The following is a 21,984-nucleotide window of genomic DNA, read 5'->3' on the forward strand; positions in this document are numbered from 1 at the left end:
ATTCACTATCAACCTCATGCAAATGCTGAATGCATGCATGAATATATCAATCACTTGATGCTTTCCCTTTTTATGAACCCAAAATATATAATTTTTATAGTCAATTTGTAACTTTATGGAGACAATACAAATATTATAAAAACATAAAGTTCATGTCTACAGCCTACAGGGATCAAATTAAACACCATATAAAACTGGTGTTATGTCCCGACTTCGTTTGGATTTTTTATTTTTTATTTTTTATTCTTTTGCAAAATATTTGTGTTTACTATTAATTAATAAACGACAGATTGTTAAGTACAATATGTATTTTTAAAAAATTAAATAATATTAACACTATATTTTGGTCATCTCAAAAGGTGTAACATAATCATTATTACTATTAACCAATCAAAATCAAATCTAATTTTTTGCCCCAAAAATAAATAAACAAAATAGCTATAAGTTAGGCATTAAAATATAAGAAGAGAATAAAGAAGTCAAAAGGAGTATGTGCTTGTTTGAAGTTGGTAAGTTCATTAAATATAACCATTGAATTATTATTATTATTATTATTATTATTATTATTATTATACTGTTTGTATTTGACAAAATTTTATCTTTTATTATATATATATATATATATATATATANATTAAAAATTATTTTTAAAATACTACAGAAAACGTTGGGTGTCGGCCGAGTTCAACCCCTACTCGAATCGAGACGTGACGTTGTACTTACCATGGAAGGATGTGGTTAAATGGTTAATGTCCACTTACTTATCATCAATTGATTTTAAGTAGGATATAACCAAAGAACTATGTGGTTAAGTATGTTTGACTTACGGCAGTTACAACTTCACAGGATGGGTGGCCCACTTAAAAGTAAGCATAGTGCAACCAATTGAATAGTAAATACCACCACTGGAAAGTAAGTATAGTGCAGCCAAATGAATAGTAAATAATACAAATAAAATAAAATAGATGGAAAGTACTATATAGCAAAACAAAATAAATTATCTTGTATTTAATTTCTAATTGCTCAAGTGGGGGTTTTTTTTTTTTTTAATAATTATAGTTGTTCCATCATGCATGCAATATTAATTAATTAGTTAATGAATTAATTAATTAATTAAGTAATAATATTGATAGCTTTGTTTGACTTGAAGAATGAAAGCAGGTGGTGGAGTTTTAGAGAGTATTTTTGCCTAAAAAAGCATAGACAATTCACTATCAACCTCATGCAAATGCTGAATGCATGCATGAATATATCAATCACTTGATGCTTTCCCTTTTTATGAACCCAAAATATATAATTTTTATAGTCAATTTGTAACTTTATGGAGACAATACAAATATTATAAAAACATAAAGTTCATGTCTACAGCCTACAGGGATCAAATTAAACACCATATAAAACTGGTGTTATGTCCCGACTTCGTTTGGATTTTTTATTTTTTATTTTTTATTCTTTTGCAAAATATTTGTGTTTACTATTAATTAATAAACGACAGATTGTTAAGTACAATATGTATTTTTAAAAAATTAAATAATATTAACACTATATTTTGGTCATCTCAAAAGGTGTAACATAATCATTATTACTATTAACCAATCAAAATCAAATCTAATTTTTTGCCCCAAAAATAAATAAACAAAATAGCTATAAGTTAGGCATTAAAATATAAGAAGAGAATAAAGAAGTCAAAAGGAGTATGTGCTTGTTTGAAGTTGGTAAGTTCATTAAATATAACCATTGAATTATTATTATTATTATTATTATTATTATTATTATTATACTGTTTGTATTTGACAAAATTTTATCTTTTATTATATATATATATATATATATATATATATATATATATATATATATATATATATATATATATATATATATATATATATATATATATTACGAGTTGGTGTGAAATGATAGAAATAGGCGGAATGCAGTCGTTATACCGTAGACCGTGGTCCACAATGTATTGTGGATCAATGTCACAAAACGACGTCGTTTTAATAAGTGGGAGAAACGGCTCCCGTAAATCTCCGTAATTGATACTACAGTTCATCTCAAATGATACTACAGTTGTGTTGGACTGATACTGTAGTTGTGTTGAACTGACACTGCAATTGTGTTGAAAATGAACTACAGGTGCGCAGAACACAGGCCTTTTCATCCATCTGGAACTGCAGTTGTGTTGAAAGGGAACTGCAGTTGCGCGAAACGGATGCCGTTTCTTCCGTCTGTTTTCATTAATCAAAATAATGTCGTTTTGTCACTTGTACCACAATGCTTGGTGGACCGCAGTACACAGTAAAATTTGCAGGCAAAATGCTAGTTGGTAGTCACCAATGGTTAATGTTCAAGTGATAATGGTAATTGTAAAATTCCAATCATTATACCGTGGACCATGATCCACATTAAAAAGTAAAGTATATAGTGTACTAAATGTTCATTTTAAATATATCACCTAAAAATAAATTTATAATACATTAAAAATGAACTTTCAATATATACTAAAATGATCTTCATTAGTGGTATACCTTACAATATGAACTATAATCCACAATATAATTTCCTTTAAACTCAGTTATGAATGATAGAGTTCAATGATGATAACCCTATTTAGTTTCTTTATTTGGTTGTTATGCCTTGGACCCGAGTCTAAAATTATGAATATATAATTTTAAAATTGTGAACATAGATCTGAGTCCATCTGGCAAGATAGACCCGGGTCCATAGCATAATTTACCTTCTTTACTTCTTTTACAGGGGTGTTGATACTTGATAGCTTGGTGCTTAAGCCCAACCAGTTTTTTTCACCCCAAAAAAGAAAAGCCCAACAAGTGTTCATATATGGCCCAGTTAGTTTAACTCAATCAGGTAAAGATGCATAGATTGTGTTACCCATTAAGCGCTCCGTAAATTACGTATTCATATGGGCGGTAAATTACGTATTCATATGGGCGGTGTAATACTTTCATATCTATACGACTATACTATTAATAGATGCTAGACTTTGGTTAGGGTTTAGAAGACCTATTGTTATACGATAATCTAAATTCTGCAGCAGTTCAAGACATTCAACCTTCACCAATTAAGAGCTATGGCTGGAATAGAGGTAAGTGCAATCCTTATTATCATATGTTAAATTAAGTCTAACAGTTGATATAGATTTTAGTATAATCTTTGGCCAACTCTTTAATTGCATATATATGATTTTTAATATACCGTATAGGTTATATTTTTTTTTTTGAAACCAAACAACGAAACTATATTAATTAATGAAAAACAACTGCTGAATACAATCCAAGTAAGAAGTAAACCAAGAACGAGGACAAGACTGAAAAGCCGTAGCTCTAGCTAACACATGAGCATCCGTATTCACTGATCTAGGAACAAAATGAAACGACACCGTAACAAAATGACGTTTCAAGCTAACACAATCATCAATGACACAACCAACATAGGAATGAGTCGGTGAAGAGCTCCTTAGCAAATTACACACCAACTGACAATAAGAGAAGATAGCCACTTTTTCTCAACCACGATCCTTAGTCCAAGAGAGCGCCTCCTTAATAGCCACAGTATAGGTTGTATAATTAAGAGACATATGTCAATTTTGGAATTATTATTATTTTTTGGCTGCTGCATTTTTCCTTTTCCGCATAAAGCAACAACAAAACAAAATAATTAATTAATTAAAAAAAAAACAAAATAATTAAAATTCAATTGGCTTTTTTAATTCTTCCCTGTTGTACGCCGTTTCCTTTTCGTCGAAATTGCCTGCTCGCCGGATTCTTGTTGTTCGCCGGCGGCCAGGAGTGACGGAGGACGACGGACGGAACAGCGGCTGGCGGCAACGGACGGAACTGGTTCGCGACGCAGAGGCTGGTGGCGACGGCGTTGCACGGACGGCGGCGGCAATGGCGGAGCTGGGCTTCCCAGCGACGCTGCTGTCTTCCTCCTCCCTCAGGCGACGCCGGCGACCATGCTTCCTTCCTAGTTGAGCTTCCCTTCGTCCATCCATGGCTGTCGCACGCTGCTGCTCCATAACTGTTACGGCGAGAAGGATGAAGGCTGATGATCATAAGTAATTGGGCCGGGTCTGGCCCAAACCCGGCCAGACCTGTGCCTTTATATATATAAAATCAGTTCTGGGTCTATTTTGATTTTGGGCTGCCTTCAGTTTTTTTTAATGATTATAATTTTCATCATATTTGACCTTCTTCACTTGAATTGACAAATTATGCTATGGATACGAGTTCACCTTGCAGGTCTATTTTCACAAATTTAGGCCTGGGTCTATTTTCACAAATTTAGGCCTAGGTCTATGTGCACAATTTTAGACCCCGGTCTATGTTCACAATTTTAGATCTCAAATTATATTACTTTATATTTACAACTTTTGAACTCTATATTCACAACTTTTGAACTCTGTATTCACAATTTTTTATACTCTATATTCACAATTTTGTTATATAGATTCAAAAATTGTGTTATACTATTGAACATCGAGTTTTGATACTGTGAACATAGAGTTATGCAATTGTGAACGTAGAGCTATGAAGAGTGAATTAAATGCTTATTATGCATGATTTAGTGCATTTTAGATGAATTTAGTGCCTTTAAGAATAAATTATGTATATTCTTACTCTTTCAGTCAATACTCCATTCGTGCTTCTTTTAAAGGATTTCAAAGCACCTAAAGTACATAAAATTCTTCATAGTTTTATCCTATTTAAAACCTTATAGATCAACCAAACGATTTTACTTCAAATATGAGAACACGTGATTGATGATGTCACCTTATAATCTAGCGGCACGAAGTGGCTCTCCCACATGAGATTTTAAGATGGATTAAGTTAAGATAACATACCATTGTATAAATTACTGACAGATTATGATATTAAAATTTTGGTTACTTAAAATAGGGTTTTAAGATGGATTAAGTTATAACTTTTTTTTTTTTTTAATAACACTTAAGGTAGATACCATGTAAAATTTTATAAAACACAAAGTAGTATATTTGTGTTAATTTTAATTTTTCAATGTTCTTTTCTTCATTCTCTATGTTTTGTTTTTCTTAAATTAAAAATTAAAAATATATATAATCATAATTTAAAATAGTATCTATTTTTTTCTCTGGTAAAAACACATTATTATTATTATTATTATTATTATTATTATTATTTATCGATTATCATTATCATTATATAAAATGTAGGGATACAAAAGCAATGAGCAAAAAGAGATGAAGCAATATGGTAGCGGAACCTCCTCCGAGGACGAAGAAAACGAGGGAGGGTTAGGTAGCATAGCCAATATTTTAAAGGAGTTTGTGGAGCTTAGGAAGCTTCAATTGGAAATGAAGAAGCGGCGGGAAGAAGAGAGGAGAGTGAGAGAGGCGAGGGAAGAAGAGTGGCGGAAAATGATGGAAGCCCTGAAGAAAGAGAGTCTAATGATTGAGAGGCAATGGAGGGAAAGAGAGGAAGCTAGGGCTCAGACTAGAGATGCCCTAATCTAGGCTGCTCTCAACAAACTTCAAAATGATGAGTAGATATATATATATGACATGCATAATAATATAGCATGCATGCTATAGGTAATAGCTAGCTAGTACCTTTATAATACTTGCAAGTTGCAATAGATATTTTGAAGAGTTATTTCCACTTTTGGTCTCACGAGCATGTGATCATTTTCATATTTGGTTCTTGATTATTAAAATTTTCATATTTTGTCTACTTTTAAATCTTTGTCACATTTGATCCTTCTGATCAAAATTTCGGTCACTATTTTGCGATGAATGAATTAAGTTAAGGTTAAATTTGTCATTTCCTTTTTTTGATTAAAAAAAATCTCCAAAAGAAAAAATCCCAAAAACCTTTTGCGACCGGAAATGGAGGAAGTAGGTGGTCAGAGGTCGGGAATTCTCTCGCCATGTAGTAGTGGAAGAAGAAGTGGGAATTCCACCTCGCCGGAATTTGAAGAAAATACTTAAATTTGAGTTTAGCTTTGGTGTTGGTTCTGGATGTGATTCTGAAAGCAGCAAATTGCAATGATCTTTTGATTTACAAAAATAGAATACACTGAAACAGTTTCATGTGAACATAATGCTATGCTAGAAATGGGTAGAATTATTGTTCATTCTGTATCAAGTTCTATATGTGTATTCTCCATCCTATTAAAGTGTAGATTTTCTGAAAGGGGGAAGAGGGAGGGTGGGAAGAAGAAAGGTGTTTGGGGGAAATTTTTTTTACAAAAAGACAATTTTGCCCTTTAAAATAATTCACTCGCCAGAAAATGATTACCGGTAGCCAGAATCTGATCGAAAGGACCAAATGTGGCAAGAATTTAAAATTCGTGAGATCAAATATGAAAATTTTAATAGTCAGGACCAAATGTGAAAATGGTCTCATATTCATGGACCAAAAGTGAAAATAGCTCATATTTTGACAAACCCAAAATGTGGTCCACGTTTAATTCATACATATATTAAATGGTCTAGGGGAATTTACACTTTTTGGTCCCAAAATTATAGACTTAGTACCTAATTATAGGGGAGCTTTAATTTTGGTCCTAGAGGCTAGAGCTAATAATGAACTCATTAGGTTATTTTCAACCCATTATACCAAATTTTACATAAAAAGTAATATTCTCAACATATTTTTACATCAAATTTTATTTATCTCCAACTCATTACACCAAATTTTATTCCTACATTAAATAATTTATTTTCTCATAAATTAAAACTTTATTTTTTAATTTAATTTTTTAAAATAAAATTTAGTTGTAATGCAAATAATATTTTTATTCCACAATAATATAACATATAACAACTATTACATTTAATTTTCAAAATACCATATCATTCCCATATAACATATAACAACTATTACATTTAATTGTAATTTAAATAATATGTTTTATGTACTTTAGTTTTTAATTAATCTATATATAATATTAGTCTTGTTTTAATCGCCTTGATGAGATCTTTCAAATAGTATAATTTATTTTTAGTTATCCAAATTTTATATTTAAAAAATATGTATATCCATAAAAACAAAATAAGGATACAAAAGGAATTAATAAAAAAGACAGGGCAAATTTAACATTTATATTTTTACACCATTTTGGCATTAATCTATAGTGCTCAAATATGGCACTGAACTGTAGACAAACGCCAAAATGGCAAACAATTTGGCACCTTCCTTGGAGAAGGATCCGCGCCAAATTCTCCACCATTTTGGCGTCTTCACTGGAGTTGGCCTTAGTTTACTCCTTATTGTTGTTAAGTTTTCGTTAGTTTGCAATGGGGAATTCGAAAGCCCTAATTGGGCATAAGTAATATAGTAATTACGTTATAATTCTTCCTCTTACAAAGCATGTAGCTCACTTCATTATTGTAGTGTAGTAGAAAATGGGGAAGAAGAATGCATAATTACCATATTACTCCTGCTAAATTAGAATGTTCTAGATTTTCCATCAACTCAACGAATTGATAATTTGTTGTTAACTAAGGAAGGGTTAAATATGGAATTCCCTATTGAAGAACTAAATCTAGTGCATGATATATTAATAAATTATGACGAGCTTATTGATTACTGATTGCGATAGATTGCAGTATAATTGTTGTGTTCCTGTGTCCCAGTTGAAATATAGTCGGTAGAGATGAGCAAAATGGAAACTGTAAGGAAATCACAAGTTCCGATGTTGTCTTTATTTCTTCAGGTCTTCACTGGCCAGGAGCAATTCCAACTAACACTTAAGTGGATAAAGATTATACACTCAAACCAAACAAAAGGCAAGAGAAGGTATTCGGTATTCCTATCAAATATTCAAGTCTTCTCTACAAAAATTTTCTGCAAAAGACTCCAATTGAAAGGTGAAAAAAATAAGGCAGTAATAAAATTCTACAGGTTCTTTCAGTAGTTGCCAGCACCTTCCGAGCTGCAAGCGGAAGACCAGAAGAAGCCTCAAGTTAAAACCCAGCAATCTGCAGACAACACAACAAACAACAAGAAGAAGAATCATCTGTTAGGCATGTCATTCTACAAGATAATCTCATTACAGGAGTAGAAAAGCAGACAATATCAGAAAACCAAATATCCATACCATATCTCAGCTAATTTTAGAGACGACAATCACCTCTTCTATCTCCATGTTTTGAAAGGAAAAAAAAAAAGAAGATGAAATCAATTAACAAATTTCAGGAGAAAGCATTGATTATTAAAGTTGAGACTGCTGAAGTACCAGAATAATTCACTGACTCTAACATTGTGTTTACTGGATCAGCTGCCACCTTTCTGCTTGAGAGTGATTTTGTCCCCCAAGCTGAGAGCAATTCCTTGAGTTTTGCTCCTTATCCTAATGTAACCACTCAGCTTACCATCTGCTTGTTTCTCAATGCTTACATTCACCAAAGCATCCTCCCCAAACACACTCTTGGCATACAAGTTAGCAGCTAGGAATCCACATTCACCCTCCAGTGCAGATCTAATGCCAAGGGTTCAAAACAAGACAAACATTGTCATCAAATATGCAACACAATAAAATGCAAACAACCCAACAAAATTTTCATATTTAAATAATGGATGGGTGTGCGGAGGTTCTCAATATTAAGGCTGCACTACTTTAAATTCATCAAGCACACAAGTGCAAGACTAGGAAAAACCAAGTACAACTATAATTTTTTGTGAGGGATCTGTGCCAATATGGATTACAGGAAATTATTCCAAGAAAATTACCAGATAATTTTAACGTTTCTTCTAGATTTCTAATTTACATAAATTATATTGTAAAAGGACTATCAAATCAGAAGCAAACTTCCCTCAATGCAATTCATTATCTTGAAAAAGTAAGCTGCAGTTGGGTAATCAAACAGTCTTGGAAAGAAAAAATATGGTGAAAAAACAGGTAGTATAAGAGCATGATGAACAAAAACAAATCAACAACACAGAGAGAAGTTCATAGAACAAAATAAATCAATGGAAAGGGAAAACCTATAATCTATAGAAAAGGATTTTGCAAAAATTTCAAATTTATGAGAAAGAAACTCACGGAGCCGTCAAGCACTTCATATTGGTAGATTTGATAATATGGTCCAGAAATTCTTTCTCGTCTTGAATGACAGTATTGACAGCAACCTTCAAAGTACCAAGTTAATGTTAGTGTCACAGCAGAAGACAAAGTACAAGATGAAATAGAGCAAGCAGCAAAAGTAAAAGATGGACTAACACCTAACTAAAAGCAATAATATCTAAACTTAATTTGGATAGCTTCATGACATGTGCTTATCATAATGAAGTGCAATTTCACCTAGAGTAATACAGAACAGCTTTTCCAAATGTTCTTATAATTCTACTTATTTATGCTAACTTGGTTTACATAAATCCAAAATCACAATAGTCAGATTGATTTTCACATAAATGGTCAAATGCCAGATGATCTATATTGGTGAATATCACTTTGCATACTTTTCCTATTAAAGGCCATTATATGAACACTACCAATTACCACTTTAAAACACTTATGGCCAGGTAAAAAAGAAAGATATACCATAAGATTATTTTTACCAAATCCAGAATGACAAATAATATTGTACCTTGTTCTCCCACTCAAATTCTGCCCACATAGTTCTAAAAGCAGTATCACTGCACACTGCAGGGGAGATATAATCCATGATGTCAATATGAATGTCGTTTAGCACAACAACAGTGCGCTCAAGCACATTTGAAGTCTCATATACAATGTTGCCAAAAATGACTCCAGTCTCTGTTGAGGAAACCTTGATGTTTGCTTTTATCTGCTTGCTTGACTCAGGAGCAAGAGTGTAATTCTGAGGACGCTCAACTAGTTTGAGATCACCCATAGTGGCTAATTCCAAACATAAATTCTGTAGAGTCTCCTTGGTTCTATTGATTACAGTAACATCCAGGACAATATCATAATGATGAACTGTAACATAAGCCTCAGCATAAACTGGGTCACTAAATCCAGTCAGTTGAAGAATACGATTTAGTTTATTGGCATCATTCTCGTCTTTGACAAATTCTCCAGTAGCACGCTTCAGATCATCCTGCACTTGATCTTCCAGCTCCAATTGGCTCATGCCCTAGAATTCAAGTAACAAAGTGAGATTTGCTAAAAGAAATTCAATTATCAACCTTCAAGAAAAAAAGGTAGAAAGTAACAATCCCATTGAGATGGCTCAAAAGCACAATCTTACCCTCCTGCTCTTCAAATGATAGAAATCAATGAGATCATCTGGTTGGGAGTGAGAGATTTGAGCCTTTGCTTTAATCTCCTCTGTCTCACGCAGTTGTTTATCTGATAGCATTTTCACAAAACTCTCTCGGCAAGATTCCAACCAGATCTTCCTGACTTCATCCCCAGTGTTACATAGCAATCTTATACAAAGCACAATCCTGTCATGAGAATCATTATCAATTGGATGAGGAAGAACTGAAGACTGCCCAAGCTGAATTATTGAGACCATAATCAATAATGCATCTGTGGTTGCTTTGTTCACTTCAACTTTTGATGGTTGAACTTCTTCCAGCCTTAGTGTCAGCTTTGTCAGTGTGCATGCAATAACTGCTCCCAGGAAGAAATCACCAGTAAGAAGAAGAGATCTTAAGTTTCCAGTAGTCAAAGATCCTTGGACAACAGTTGGCGGAGAGAAAGCAGTTTCAGAGGCTGCGCTTTGAGTAGCATAGGTACCATCAGCAAGGATAGCAGGTCTTCGAGATGAAACAGTAATGGAGTTCACTTGTTGAGGCTTTTTTGAAGAATCAGTAGCTTCCCCTTCTTCAGAAGCTGAGTAAAATGGGAGTTCACCTAGGCACTGCTTGATAGTTGCAATACCACTCTCAACTTCAGAAAGAGAGAGACAATACTCTCCAATGATCCAAAGTGCGCAGGAACAGACTCGTGCAGCACGGATCTGGTAGAAAGTGTCCAGTAACCTAGTAACAATGGAAACCCTCAATTTTGGGTTGGTTTCAATTATTTCTCTCACAAAAACAACCACATCAATAGCAGAAGCAACATTGCTGTCACCCAAGAAATCCATCAACAGATGGACCACTGTGCTTGCTACTTCTGGGAACTTTACTGCACAAGAATGAATGGCTTGGATAAGCATTTGACGGTATTCCCCATTCTTCTCATGCTCCCCACCTTGAGTCTTCACAACTTCTTTCTTCAGCGTGAGGACAACCTCATTAATATTTCTGGGAGTGATCAATTCCAGAACAATGTCAAGTGTCTTCCTTCTAATGTCCAGGTTTGGGCTCGAAAGTGCTCTAAGAACATCCATTATCATATCGACCATAATATCTCTGTGAGAAGATTTTAGTTCATTGAGCCGATCAAGTACTATAAGCTTAACATTGTTGTCACTCTGAGAGAGAAGAAGCTGACAGTAAGTATTAGCAGCAGCTCTAATAGCTGTAGGGGCCGAAGACAAAGAAACAAGAGTTCCAGCACATTCATAGATAACAGCAGCAGAAGGGGCATTTAGCAGAGATATAATAATCTTTATATACCTCCCCTTCTCTGCTTTGTTAGTCCTGCAAACTTTTCGAATCAAATCCAAGACAACCATCTGAAGTAACTCACCCCAGTCTGGAATTCTATCCACATTTGTCAGTAGATAATTAATTGCACGTTCCTGGGAACAATGGAAAAGCATCAGAAATGCATTCCTCTTAGCTGATGGGTCCTGTTCTGTAGAAAGAACATTCTCAATCTTCTCAGGAGCATCTGCCAAAAGCTGCTCACCTTGTGGAAGCTTGTATACAGACATGATAGCAAGAATTGCGTTCCTCCGTACATATGGATGCCGGTGCTCCAAGTTGCTCATGATGGAAGGAATCAGAGGTTCAATGATATCAACCTCATTCAGGCGGCAAAGGAACCTCAGAGTAACTCCACGGATGTACTCATTCGGATGCTGCAAATTATTCCTCAAGTTCTGGCAGATCAAGATCATCTCAGGTAGCACACGTCCCTTAGAGTCTGTCTTCTCAATGATCTCCAAATACAACAACAACAGTTTCTGAATTGTGTGGTCCTCAGATGGCAACACATATCTAATAATCGTGATAAATAACTGGGGTAGAGTCTCCCCATTTAACAAAATCATGATTGCTTTCTTCATGGCATCAATCTTGGCAGGGACATCATTCCCTTCAAGGGATTCCTTGATCTCATTGGCAATAGCTGGAGTGCTCTTGTCAAAATGTATCAGCAAAGAGCATGACTTCTCCATTTCACACTAAGTACCTAATGTGCAGAATAAATAAATAATTAATTTTTTTTCCAAAAAAAAAAACAATAATAATAACAAATACAATGAAATGCTGCTTCAGTTGATCCAGTTGAATTGGAGTATAATGCAAGATCAGCCAAACAACTAAACAAGATACATACAATGGGCATATTCCATTTTAATGATAGTGACAAGCATTTATCCTCAATTCTATGGATATATCCAGAACCAAACATATACTTCTAGTGTAAGTATTGCTGATCAAATAACAAATGAGCATATAATACGATCAGCATATAGTGATAACATAAGCAACTTTGCTACAAGCTAGACCACATCTACGCATATAACAAACAATGAAACAACACGCACACACAAGGTAAATCAACTACCATACGCGAGTGAAAATGCAGTTGTGAATTCACAATTTTCTGAAATAAAAAAGGCAACGGCAAGTTCACTAGCTACAGATTCAACAACAAACCTTAGCAATTCAGATTCAGATCCAGGATAAATAACTTAGCAAAAATCAATACAGGCTATGCTTGGCTGCTAGTCGGTTATAAGCAAAACTAGTCCTAACTGTCAATTCCTAGAGAGAGAGGCTCGATCTCCGATAGAAAATTCATCGCGCATACAAATACAAAGATAGTGAAAATGGGAGTGAGAACAGTACAGATCTATGGCGGACACAGTCGGTGCTTAACAGATAACAATATGCAAAAATCAGTAGACTTACCGGATCGAATTTTATGAAGAGTGGATCGGAAGTTTATTCCGGTGGAGGAATTGCCTGCTGGGGCGGAGGGGTTGGATGTGTAGGGAACCAAGAGGTGGAAGTCGGAGAGCGGTGTTGCCAGATCCGCGATCTCTATTAAAGGACTGAGAAATTTTTAAACGCTGACAATTAGATTAACAAAAAAAAAAGGCTAATTACAGTTTGCGCACTGTAAATACTGGGTTTTAGATGAGATTTTAGCATTTTACCCACTTAACTAATCATCAAAATCAATAAACTTAATGGTAAAATGATCAATATAAAAATTATTTATCATATATCAATAAATTTATCCATCACTTAGCGTCTTTTTTAAAATTTGGAAAATGTTTTTTAGAAAAAAAAATGACTCATTTTTAATATTTTAATTTTTTAGTTTTCCGCGCGGAATGTCATAAAAGTATCTTTTTATGTGTAATTAGAAGTGAATAAATTACATTTTTTAGTTAATTCCGGTCCTCCGATTATGTTGATTTTTCAAAATTAGTCCCCAACTTTTAATTTGGATACTTTAGATCCCTTGACTTTCAAATTCTTTTCAATGTTGGTCATTTTGTCAAATTTTAGTTAAGTTGCTGTCGAATGAAGGGGTAAAATTGTTCGTTGACAATTTATATTTAAAAAATGTTGTTGTTATTGTTATTATTATTATTATGATATTTTTTGTTATGTGAAAAAATTCTAAAGTAATGATCGACACCCGTGTCAATCGCACACATTTAATTATGTATTTCATACTTTACTACGCAGAGTATAATTAGAGATCATTATCAATAATAATTAAAATAATGTATAGTATATATAATAACATGGTACAGTTAATTATAATGTCGACTAACACGTTAAATTATCTCTACAACATTGGTCCCCCAACTTGAGTTTTCTGGCTCCGCCTCTGGTGGTAGTGATGGCGTTGTTGTTGTGATGGTGGTGGCGGCGGCGGTGTGGAAGTGTGTGGTGGTGGTAATGTTGTGGTGATTGTGGTGGTGGTAATAATAATAATTCAAAAACTAACTTAAAGATAAGAGAGGAAAGCAAGATGGAAAATAAAGAGTCCAGAAAGTGTATTCGGACTAAAAAATAGGAAGACATTTTTCGCCAAATTGAACTTTTTTTCGTTGACCAAAATGAATATTTTACTTTGACTTCATTTTTCTTGAATACGCAAACACTGAAAAATCTGAAAAATTGACTTTCGGAAGTTATTTTTCGGGTTTCTAAATAGACCCTTATGGGCTGTTTGGTGGGAATGACATAGCATTCCCAGTAATAACATACTCCATACTCCGTTGTTTGGTTCGCATTTCTGTTCCGGGAATGAGCTATTACCCTTGCTCTTACCCTTGCAAGGGTAATAGCTATTACCAGCCCTTGCTTTTACCCTTGCAAGGGTAATAGCTATTACCAGGGCCCCACCTAGTGGTCCCCCCCTAGTATTAACCTATTCCTGACCTCTCAGGAATAGGTATTTTATTATAATTTCTTTTTTACCATGTTTTAAACCTAAAATTTTTTACGCATTGAATTCATCATTCTTCTTTTACGAATTTAAATCATTCTTCTTTGTAATTTTATTTTAATTTCATAATAACTATTGCGGCTACGGCACCACGCCGCAGCATATATATACACTATATTATTTATATAAAAAAAATTTGTAACTAAGAGCAATTAAGACTCCTTAAATGATGGAGCTTTTGGCTCTGTAAGGCATCATAATCATGTTGTTAATTTAAAATTGGAAACAATGATTATCTTATATAGAGAAGCTCAAATGAGTTTCCCTTCTTGAGTTACCAATGTGGGATCAAAAACTCTCATTTGTGTATTTTTTTAAAAATAATTATTTTATATATAATTTTGTTTTTGTATTATTATTATTATTATTATTATTATTATTATTATTATTATTCCTTTTTTTCTTATTATTGTTATTAATATTATTATAAGTTTTATTTTATTATTACATAATAATAATATTAAAATTAATAATAACATTATTATTATTATTATTCCTTTTTTCTTATTATTGTTATTAATATTATTATAAGTTTTATTTTATTATTACATAATAATAATATTAATAATAACATTATTATTATTATTATTATTATTATTATTATTATTATTACTACTACTACATAAGGGTATTTATGTCTCTTAAAACATATTTCATTTTTATTCCTTAAACCAACCAAACACTGTAATATAATTCCCAAAGTCTATTTCTTCCGCGAACCAAACAACATAATACAATTTCTATTCAATTCCTTGCCTATTTCATTCCTTATGGAATAGCATTCCTATTACCTCAAAATTCATTCTGTGAACCAAACGTGCTGTTAGAGAATTATAAGTTTAAGATTATTGATTGCTTAGTAAAGAAAACTATTAATAACAAAAATTGATTTTAAATTATTTTTATTTTTGTTAATTTTATAAATCAGATTAGCATGTCAACTACTATGGACTGTGATGATACTTCTGTTATTATTTTAAATGTGTGGCCACATGATTAGACATTCATCAAAATTAACCATTAACCATTTGGTTAATTGAGTGACGACATAAAAAATATTTGGCCATGCACTTACCAATAGATTTGAATAATGTATTTTTATAGAGTTGTCAATTTAATCAATGTTTATCTTCTTCTTTTTTAAGTTGATCTATAAATTATTTTAAAATTTTGAGCAATATCATTACCTAGTATTTAATTAAAAAAACTTTAGAAGTCAAGTAAATTTTGAGCAATATCATTGCCTAATATTTAATCAAAAACTTTACACATGCATCGCTAATTAGAAGTTAAGTTAGTAAGTGAGAGAGATCTAGAGGAAGAAAGAGGGAAGAAATAGAGATCATATGATAAGATATTATAGTTTAAAAGAGACAATTGTATTTAATTAGAAAGTAAATTAAATGAATTAAGCAACTAAAGAATACATCTTGCACAATATAAACTTTACACCACAAGATTCAACTCCGATCTTATCACATTTAAAGTCGACAAACACTTAACACCAGCAGAAGAATGACCAAACGCTATATTACTTTATAGACTAATGCATCACATTAGAGATCCACAGAACACAACAAGCTCTTAGCTTGGCTCTTATTTTTTAAATTGTTTTTTGGTTTTTGCTTTAAAAAATATAAATCTTTAATAAGATTAAATTCCATAAATATATTGGAGTCTATAACTTAGGAATTGAGAAAAATAATGCATTTGCCGTGAGTCAAATCCAAGTCTATTACTTTGGAAGGCAATTATCCAAATATTGGACTACAAACACTTCTTATTTAGAAACCCGGAAACACTTCTTTGTGCTTTAGTAGGTTGAGAAAGTAGTTATGAACAGATACTACATTGTAATAGAGTCGCTAGTACTCAAAAAAAAAACAAGAGGTCCGAATAAACCCGCCATCTTCATTATTAATAGTGTTATAAAAGAGGAAAATAAATGTGTGTGCTAGAGAAGTTGAACCCGAGCCTATTGTTTGGAAGGCAATTACCCTAACCATTGGACTAGAAATGCTTCTTATTTACGTATTAACGCATCACAGTACAGGTGCCCAGAAAGTAGAAATTTCATTGTGTTCTAATGTTCTGCAGCTCCATTTTAGGAAGAACCCACCGTAGAAATTGGGAAAAGAAAAAAAAGACGGGGAGCCTGTCAGACAGCCAAGAGGCCATCCCAGCCGCGGTTAGACGGCCAGGAACGATCCTCACCTGCTCCGCCCGGCGAAGGTACGGTGCTGGTACTCACGCTCTAGCCTCTTGGCCATTGTTCATCCACCAGGCTTAGTTTCCTGTCTCCTTAGAACTCAAGGATACAGAGGTACGAGCCTATAGAACAGATCCTGTTCAAGTAAGGTCGTGGCCAACTCTCACAAATGGAACCTTATATTTTGGTTTCCGGTTTCATAGTTGCCCGATGTGGGATATTTCTCAGTTTTTGTTGTTGAACTGAGACTATCTATCAGACTAGCGCAAATGGAAGCAATAAGGGTTTAATTGAATTCCGAAGCTGATGGTTTGATAAACAGTTGTTGATTCATCATCGAGGTCAGTTAGCAATTTCTTCCTCAGTTGTTTTTGCATTTATATTCTGTTTTGAAGAAGATTAGCATGCATCTCAATCGCTTCATAGTTGTGTATAATTCCGTTAGGGATTGTGTATAAGGAATCGACAAAATTATTCCTTTTTCACCGAAAATGAAATAATGAATAGAGTGACTACCGGGGAAATGGGGATATACCGATATACTATCATTCAATTTTGATCGCCGAGACGGTGATTACTACAAAATCGAAATGCCGTCGCTGGAAACCTTTCTCAGAAGTAACGGAACTGTTCAGTTACATGCCGTCATTACTAAAATGCAATGCATGCCGGAAAATCATTTGCAAGGGTGTTGGTCAAATCATTTTGGAAATAATTGTGTATTTGTTCAGCAAATTTATGAGGAAATTCCTTACCAAAGAGTTATTATTGATCATATCGGAGGCAATCATTACGAAATCATGATCAGATTCTTATATACCAAATGGTGCCCCAAATTGGAAAAGATCTTTGCCACTTAAACTGGATAAAGAAGAAAATTAAAGAGTCAAAATGGAGCAAATTAAAGATTTTAAGGTTTGGAGGAGATCGAGATCGAAGGCAGCAGCCTGAAGAACGAATCAGAGAGAGAGGGAGGGAGAAACGTAACGGCGGTTTCTGTGGAGGAGGTAGCCATGGGGACACCAGAGGAGAGGGCCGCATTGATTAGGGAGTCGATACGCAAGAGCCAAACCACCACCGATAGCATGGTCACCATTCTCGGCTCTTTCGATCACCGCCTCTCCGCCCTCCAAACCGCCATGCGTCCCACTCAGGTCAAACTATGTCTCTATCTTTCTGTATCTGTATTTCATATGTGTGCCTAAATCTCTTTATCTCTGCACTGAAAGTGCATAAATGTTGAATACAAGGGGCTAACTAACCCTTTCATTGTAAATTCAAGTCATCTCAAGGAAATTGTCCATTCTTTATGCACATATATAAATGTATATACTAACAGGCTGATATTTACGTTTATCCATTTGGATTGTAGATAACTACACATTCAATTAGAAGGGCGCATGAAAACATTGGCAAGACGCTTAAGGTTGCAGAGGTGATTTTGGGCCAGTTTGATCTAGCACGAAAGGTTTTCTTATTTTTCTCCCTCTACTATTTTACCTTGTTAACTTTTGGATGGAGGAGCATCATGGAACTATGAGTGGATGCAAAACTTTATTAACTTTTGATGAAATGAAAGGGTGGAATAGATTTTTCTTGTTACATGAGCTACCAATTTTTTTTTTTCAGGCAGAGGCGAAAATATTGAAGGGGCCACATGAGGATTCTGAAAGTTATCTTGAGGGCTGTGATCAGTTAAGGAGTATTGTTAGAACTTTCAGTGGTAAGAACAACCTTAAGAGTAGTGTTGGGGTGATCACCTACGCCACTACTTTACTTGCAAACTCTATTATTAAGCTAGAAGATGACTTCCAACAGCTTCTTACCTCATACAGGTTTGCCATATTTCATGTTAACATTTTAAAATTCGTATATATTTTTGTTAGCAATTCATCTTATGTTCTTTGTCAATGCCATTCATGTATCTCAGCAAACCTGTGGAACCAGATTGTCTTTTTGAATGTCTGCCCCAGTCTCTACTCCCATCAACAGCATCACCTGATCCACATGAAGGTAGTGGAACAAAAGAGCACCAAACTAAGAATTTGAAATCTGCGGGTTACGATCTTCCTGATCTGATTCCATCTAGAATACTACTGCTTCTTCATGACCTGGCCCAACTAATGATTCGTTCTGGACACCAGCAGCAAGCTTTTAATATTTACAGGTAAATTTGGAACATTGGATGGCAATCTGATAGCTGGAATGGACATTTTGTTAGAGATTAAAATAGAATATTCGAATTCAAAACAATATTTGCTAATGTTTTTCAATTAGTTGAGAATATCAGTACATGTTTTTCAATTGTATTCCCTGACTACTATGCCTTCTTTTTTGTATCCCCGTTTTATCCAGAAATATCAGGTCTGCATTTGTTGAACAGAGCCTCAGAAAACTAGGTGTGGAAAGATTAAGTAAAGAGGATGTTCAAAAGCTGCAGTGGGAAGTCCTAGAAGCCAAAATTGAAAATTGGATTCATTTTATGCGGATTTCAGTGAGGGGCTCTCTCCCATCCCATCTGATTTATCTTTACTTTCACTTTTTCATTGGATTTACCAAGCTATGTATCTTTTAATAGGTCAATCTTTTATTTGCTGCGGAAAAAAGAATTTGTGATGAAATCTTTCACAGTCATGATGCTCTCAGGGAGCAATGTTTTGCAGAGGTTACTGCAAAGAGTGCAGCAGTCCTCCTGAGTATCGGAGAGGCTATTGCTAAAAGCAAAAGATCACCTGAAAAGCTATTTGTCCTTCTAGATATGTATGAAATAATGACTGAACTTCATCCACAGGTAGAGCAGAGTTACTTCTTTTATTCAATTACTCTCGTTCTTGTGTCTTTAATGGCTTTATGCTCTTACTTCTAACTACTGTTGGTAACAGATCGATATAATATTTGGAAGCAAATATTTTAGTGAAATGAGACAAGCTGCTCTCGTTTTGACTAAACGTTTGGCTCAAACGGCTAAGAATACCTTAGCACATTTTGAGGAAGCAGTTGAGAAAGATGCCACAAAAACTGTTGTTGATGATGGAACTGTCCATCCATTAACTAGCTATGTGATCAATTACGTGAAGTTTTTATTCGAGTAAGTCTAATCACCTCTTTTCTTTGTGTATTTTCTATTTTTTTTCCAAGGTTTGAACATTTTGTTATTGACTTATGATGTTGCTAGTTTTGTTCTTTACTCCATTGATTATGTTATAGAATTCTTGATTGATATTTGCTATGTGTTTACAAATTGTTACTCTTGATAGCTTCTAAGTTAAATTACACCTATGAACAGCTATCGATCAACTCTAACACACTTTTTTCTGGAGTTTGATGGTGGTGATGCCAAAGCCCATTTGGCGGCTTTGGTAACACGAATATTGCAAGCACTTCAGAGTAATCTGGATGGGAAATCCAACCAGTACAAAGACCCTGCTTTGACTGAATTATTTATGATGAACAATATACACTACATTGTAAGATCAGTGCGCATGTAAGTAGTGCTTTCTGGTATATGTTGTTGAGGGTTTTTATTTAAAGAGAGCAGTAATATTTCACTTCATAACTGTTTTTGTGTGTTTTAATTTAGGTCAGAAGCAAAAGATTTGCTAGGCAATGACTGGGTGCAAATACATAGAAGGGTAGTCCAACAACACGCAAAACAGTACAGGAGGATCTCTTGGTCTAAGGTTTTGTTCCTTATAAGACAAATATTTGCAAAATACTACATTCAATTATTAACTTGCTTCCTTCTAGCCAGGGTAGCAATGTATCTCAAACTAAAACATAGAAAATCATTTTAGTATTTATCAATCTAATAATCGGGTTGGCATGAATATGACAAGAACTCAGGTTGATCCTTAGCTTGATGTACAGATTTTGAAGTGCCTATCCATTCAGGGACTTTCCTCAGCTGGGAACACTTCATTTAAAGGCCAAGCTTCTCCTGGCTCTAGCAGTACTGTTTCAAGGGCAATGGTGAAAGACAAGTACAAGACCTTCAACGCGTCGTTTGAAGAGCTTCATCAGAGGCAATCGCAGTGGACAATTCCCGACAGTGAGTTGCGTGAATCGTTGAGGCTGGCTGTTGCTGAAGTTCTCTTGCCCGCTTTTAGGTCTTTCAATAAGCGTTTCGGGTAAGTTAACTCCTCCCGGCTTTATCATCGGTCTTTCCACTTTACATAACCAAAAATGTAACATGCAAAGAGTAAAAGAAAAAAGAAGGCTTAATATATAATTCAATTTTCATCTGGTTTTGAAATGTCTTGTTTGAAGGCCTATGATTGAGACCGGCAAGAATCCCCAGAAGTATATCAAATACACTCCTGAGGATCTGGAAAGGATGCTGGCTGAGTTTTTTGAAGGAAAATTGTAGGCATCAAATTATTTACTCCATATTTACATATATGCATATCAAATTATTGAAGAATGATATATACTTTTTGCTCCCTCTCTGTTTCCTAATAAGAATGTATGATGCCTTTGAATTTTTTGTATGAGGGTGATGTTCACTTGAAGCTCATACTTTTAAAATCATGCATCTATACAGGGTATTTGTAAGTTGTATTCCTGATGCTGAGATAAAAATAGCTAATACAATTGGGGAGTCTCATTGCAAGGGAAATACCCAATTCCATGACACAAAAAGTTAACTAAATAAAAGAATATATTTATTCCATAAAATACTATTCCATTCCTTGTCTATTTTGCAAATCAAATATGAATCAGAGTATCACTCTAGATTTAAGACATCAGATAATCAAAATATGATTTGTGCTAATAATATATTTCAGATTCTGACCTAAATAGGAGTCATATGGACTTCATTGAATTTTAAGCCCATTCGATTTTGACCCAATAGTTATACCATGGACTTGGACCCGTCACAATGTACATGTTGAATATTCACAATTTAAATTGTGAAAATTTGATATGTAAATTGTGAACATTCAGTTGTGAACATTTAGTATATAAATTGTAAACATTCAGCATATAAATTGTGTATTTTGGATCCGAGTATACAGAATAATTTGTCATTTTGACCCAAAATTACACTATGGTCAACAGGAATAAAATTGATGACTTCTAAGTTTTTACACTTTGTGCATTAGCACCCCACCCGGGGCACCCACAGAACCACATTTGTTAGCCCATTTATTACTCCAATATCCGGCAGGAATACAGAGTTTTTCTAGCAACAATTAAGATTACAACTCATTTTGATA

The 21,984-nt window shown here is 34.0% G+C and overlaps 2 protein-coding genes and 1 non-coding gene across 12 annotated transcripts; 1 reads left to right on the forward strand and 2 right to left on the reverse strand.

The window, feature by feature from the left end:
• Positions 1–7,660: 7,660 nt before the first annotated feature.
• Positions 7,661–13,140, reverse strand: LOC116029160 (coatomer subunit beta-1). Of its 2 annotated transcripts, none has more exons than XM_031271066.1 (7): positions 13,002–13,140; positions 10,217–12,276; positions 9,593–10,102; positions 9,049–9,134; positions 8,242–8,484; positions 8,104–8,141; positions 7,661–7,984 (listed from the first exon to the last, which is right to left on the reverse strand). In XM_031271066.1, exons 2-5 carry the CDS (start codon positions 12,260–12,262, stop codon positions 8,280–8,282), a joined length of 2,847 nt encoding a protein of 948 aa, XP_031126926.1. In that variant the 5' UTR covers positions 12,263–12,276; positions 13,002–13,140; the 3' UTR covers positions 7,661–7,984; positions 8,104–8,141; positions 8,242–8,279. The 2 variants fall into 2 exon arrangements, with proteins under 2 accessions (XP_031126926.1, XP_031126925.1); XM_031271065.1 differs by having other exon boundaries at positions 8,104–8,145.
• A 3,434-nt stretch (positions 13,141–16,574) lies between these two features.
• On the forward strand, positions 16,575–21,303 carry LOC116029469 (exocyst complex component EXO70A1-like). Of its 9 annotated transcripts, XM_031271497.1 has the most exons (13): positions 16,578–16,791; positions 17,028–17,109; positions 17,577–17,922; positions 18,141–18,236; positions 18,398–18,603; positions 18,699–18,935; positions 19,124–19,262; positions 19,347–19,559; positions 19,651–19,856; positions 20,055–20,252; positions 20,349–20,448; positions 20,636–20,895; positions 21,035–21,303. In XM_031271497.1, exons 3-13 carry the CDS (start codon positions 17,782–17,784, stop codon positions 21,132–21,134), a joined length of 1,896 nt encoding a protein of 631 aa, XP_031127357.1. In that variant the 5' UTR covers positions 16,578–16,791; positions 17,028–17,109; positions 17,577–17,781; the 3' UTR covers positions 21,135–21,303. The 9 variants fall into 9 exon arrangements, with proteins under 9 accessions (XP_031127360.1, XP_031127359.1, XP_031127358.1 ...); XM_031271492.1 differs by having other exon boundaries at positions 16,578–17,109; positions 17,214–17,922; XM_031271493.1 differs by having other exon boundaries at positions 16,578–17,109.
• On the reverse strand, positions 16,712–16,922 carry LOC116031103. Its single transcript, XR_004100536.1, has one exon. It is a non-coding gene; the product is annotated as a small nucleolar RNA U3 (small nucleolar RNA).
• Positions 21,304–21,984: the final 681 nt, after the last annotated feature.

Source organism: Ipomoea triloba, chromosome 9, assembly GCF_003576645.1.
Source record: "Ipomoea triloba cultivar NCNSP0323 chromosome 9, ASM357664v1".
Taxonomy (NCBI): Eukaryota; Viridiplantae; Streptophyta; class Magnoliopsida; order Solanales; family Convolvulaceae; genus Ipomoea; species Ipomoea triloba.

What these genes read in the sequence shown, in the direction of transcription:
- LOC116029160 (XM_031271066.1), bottom strand. Translation starts at nt 12,262, where the DNA reads ATGGAGAAGTCATGCTCTTTGCTGATACATTTTGACAAGAGCACTCCA. An exon ending in AATTTGAGTGGGAGAACAAG is followed by an intron (nt 9,135 to 9,592) that starts GTACAATATTAT and finishes GGTACTTTGAAG; the next exon opens with GTTGCTGTCAATACTGTCAT. An exon ending in ATGAAGTGCTTGACGGCTCC is followed by an intron (nt 8,485 to 9,048) that starts GTGAGTTTCTTT and finishes CCTTGGCATTAG; the next exon opens with ATCTGCACTGGAGGGTGAAT.
- LOC116029469 (XM_031271491.1), top strand. Translation starts at nt 17,782, where the DNA reads ATGGGGACACCAGAGGAGAGGGCCGCATTGATTAGGGAGTCGATACGC. An exon ending in AGTTTGATCTAGCACGAAAG is followed by an intron (nt 18,237 to 18,397) that starts GTTTTCTTATTT and finishes TTTTTTTTTCAG; the next exon opens with GCAGAGGCGAAAATATTGAA. An exon ending in CAGCTTCTTACCTCATACAG is followed by an intron (nt 18,604 to 18,698) that starts GTTTGCCATATT and finishes CATGTATCTCAG; the next exon opens with CAAACCTGTGGAACCAGATT.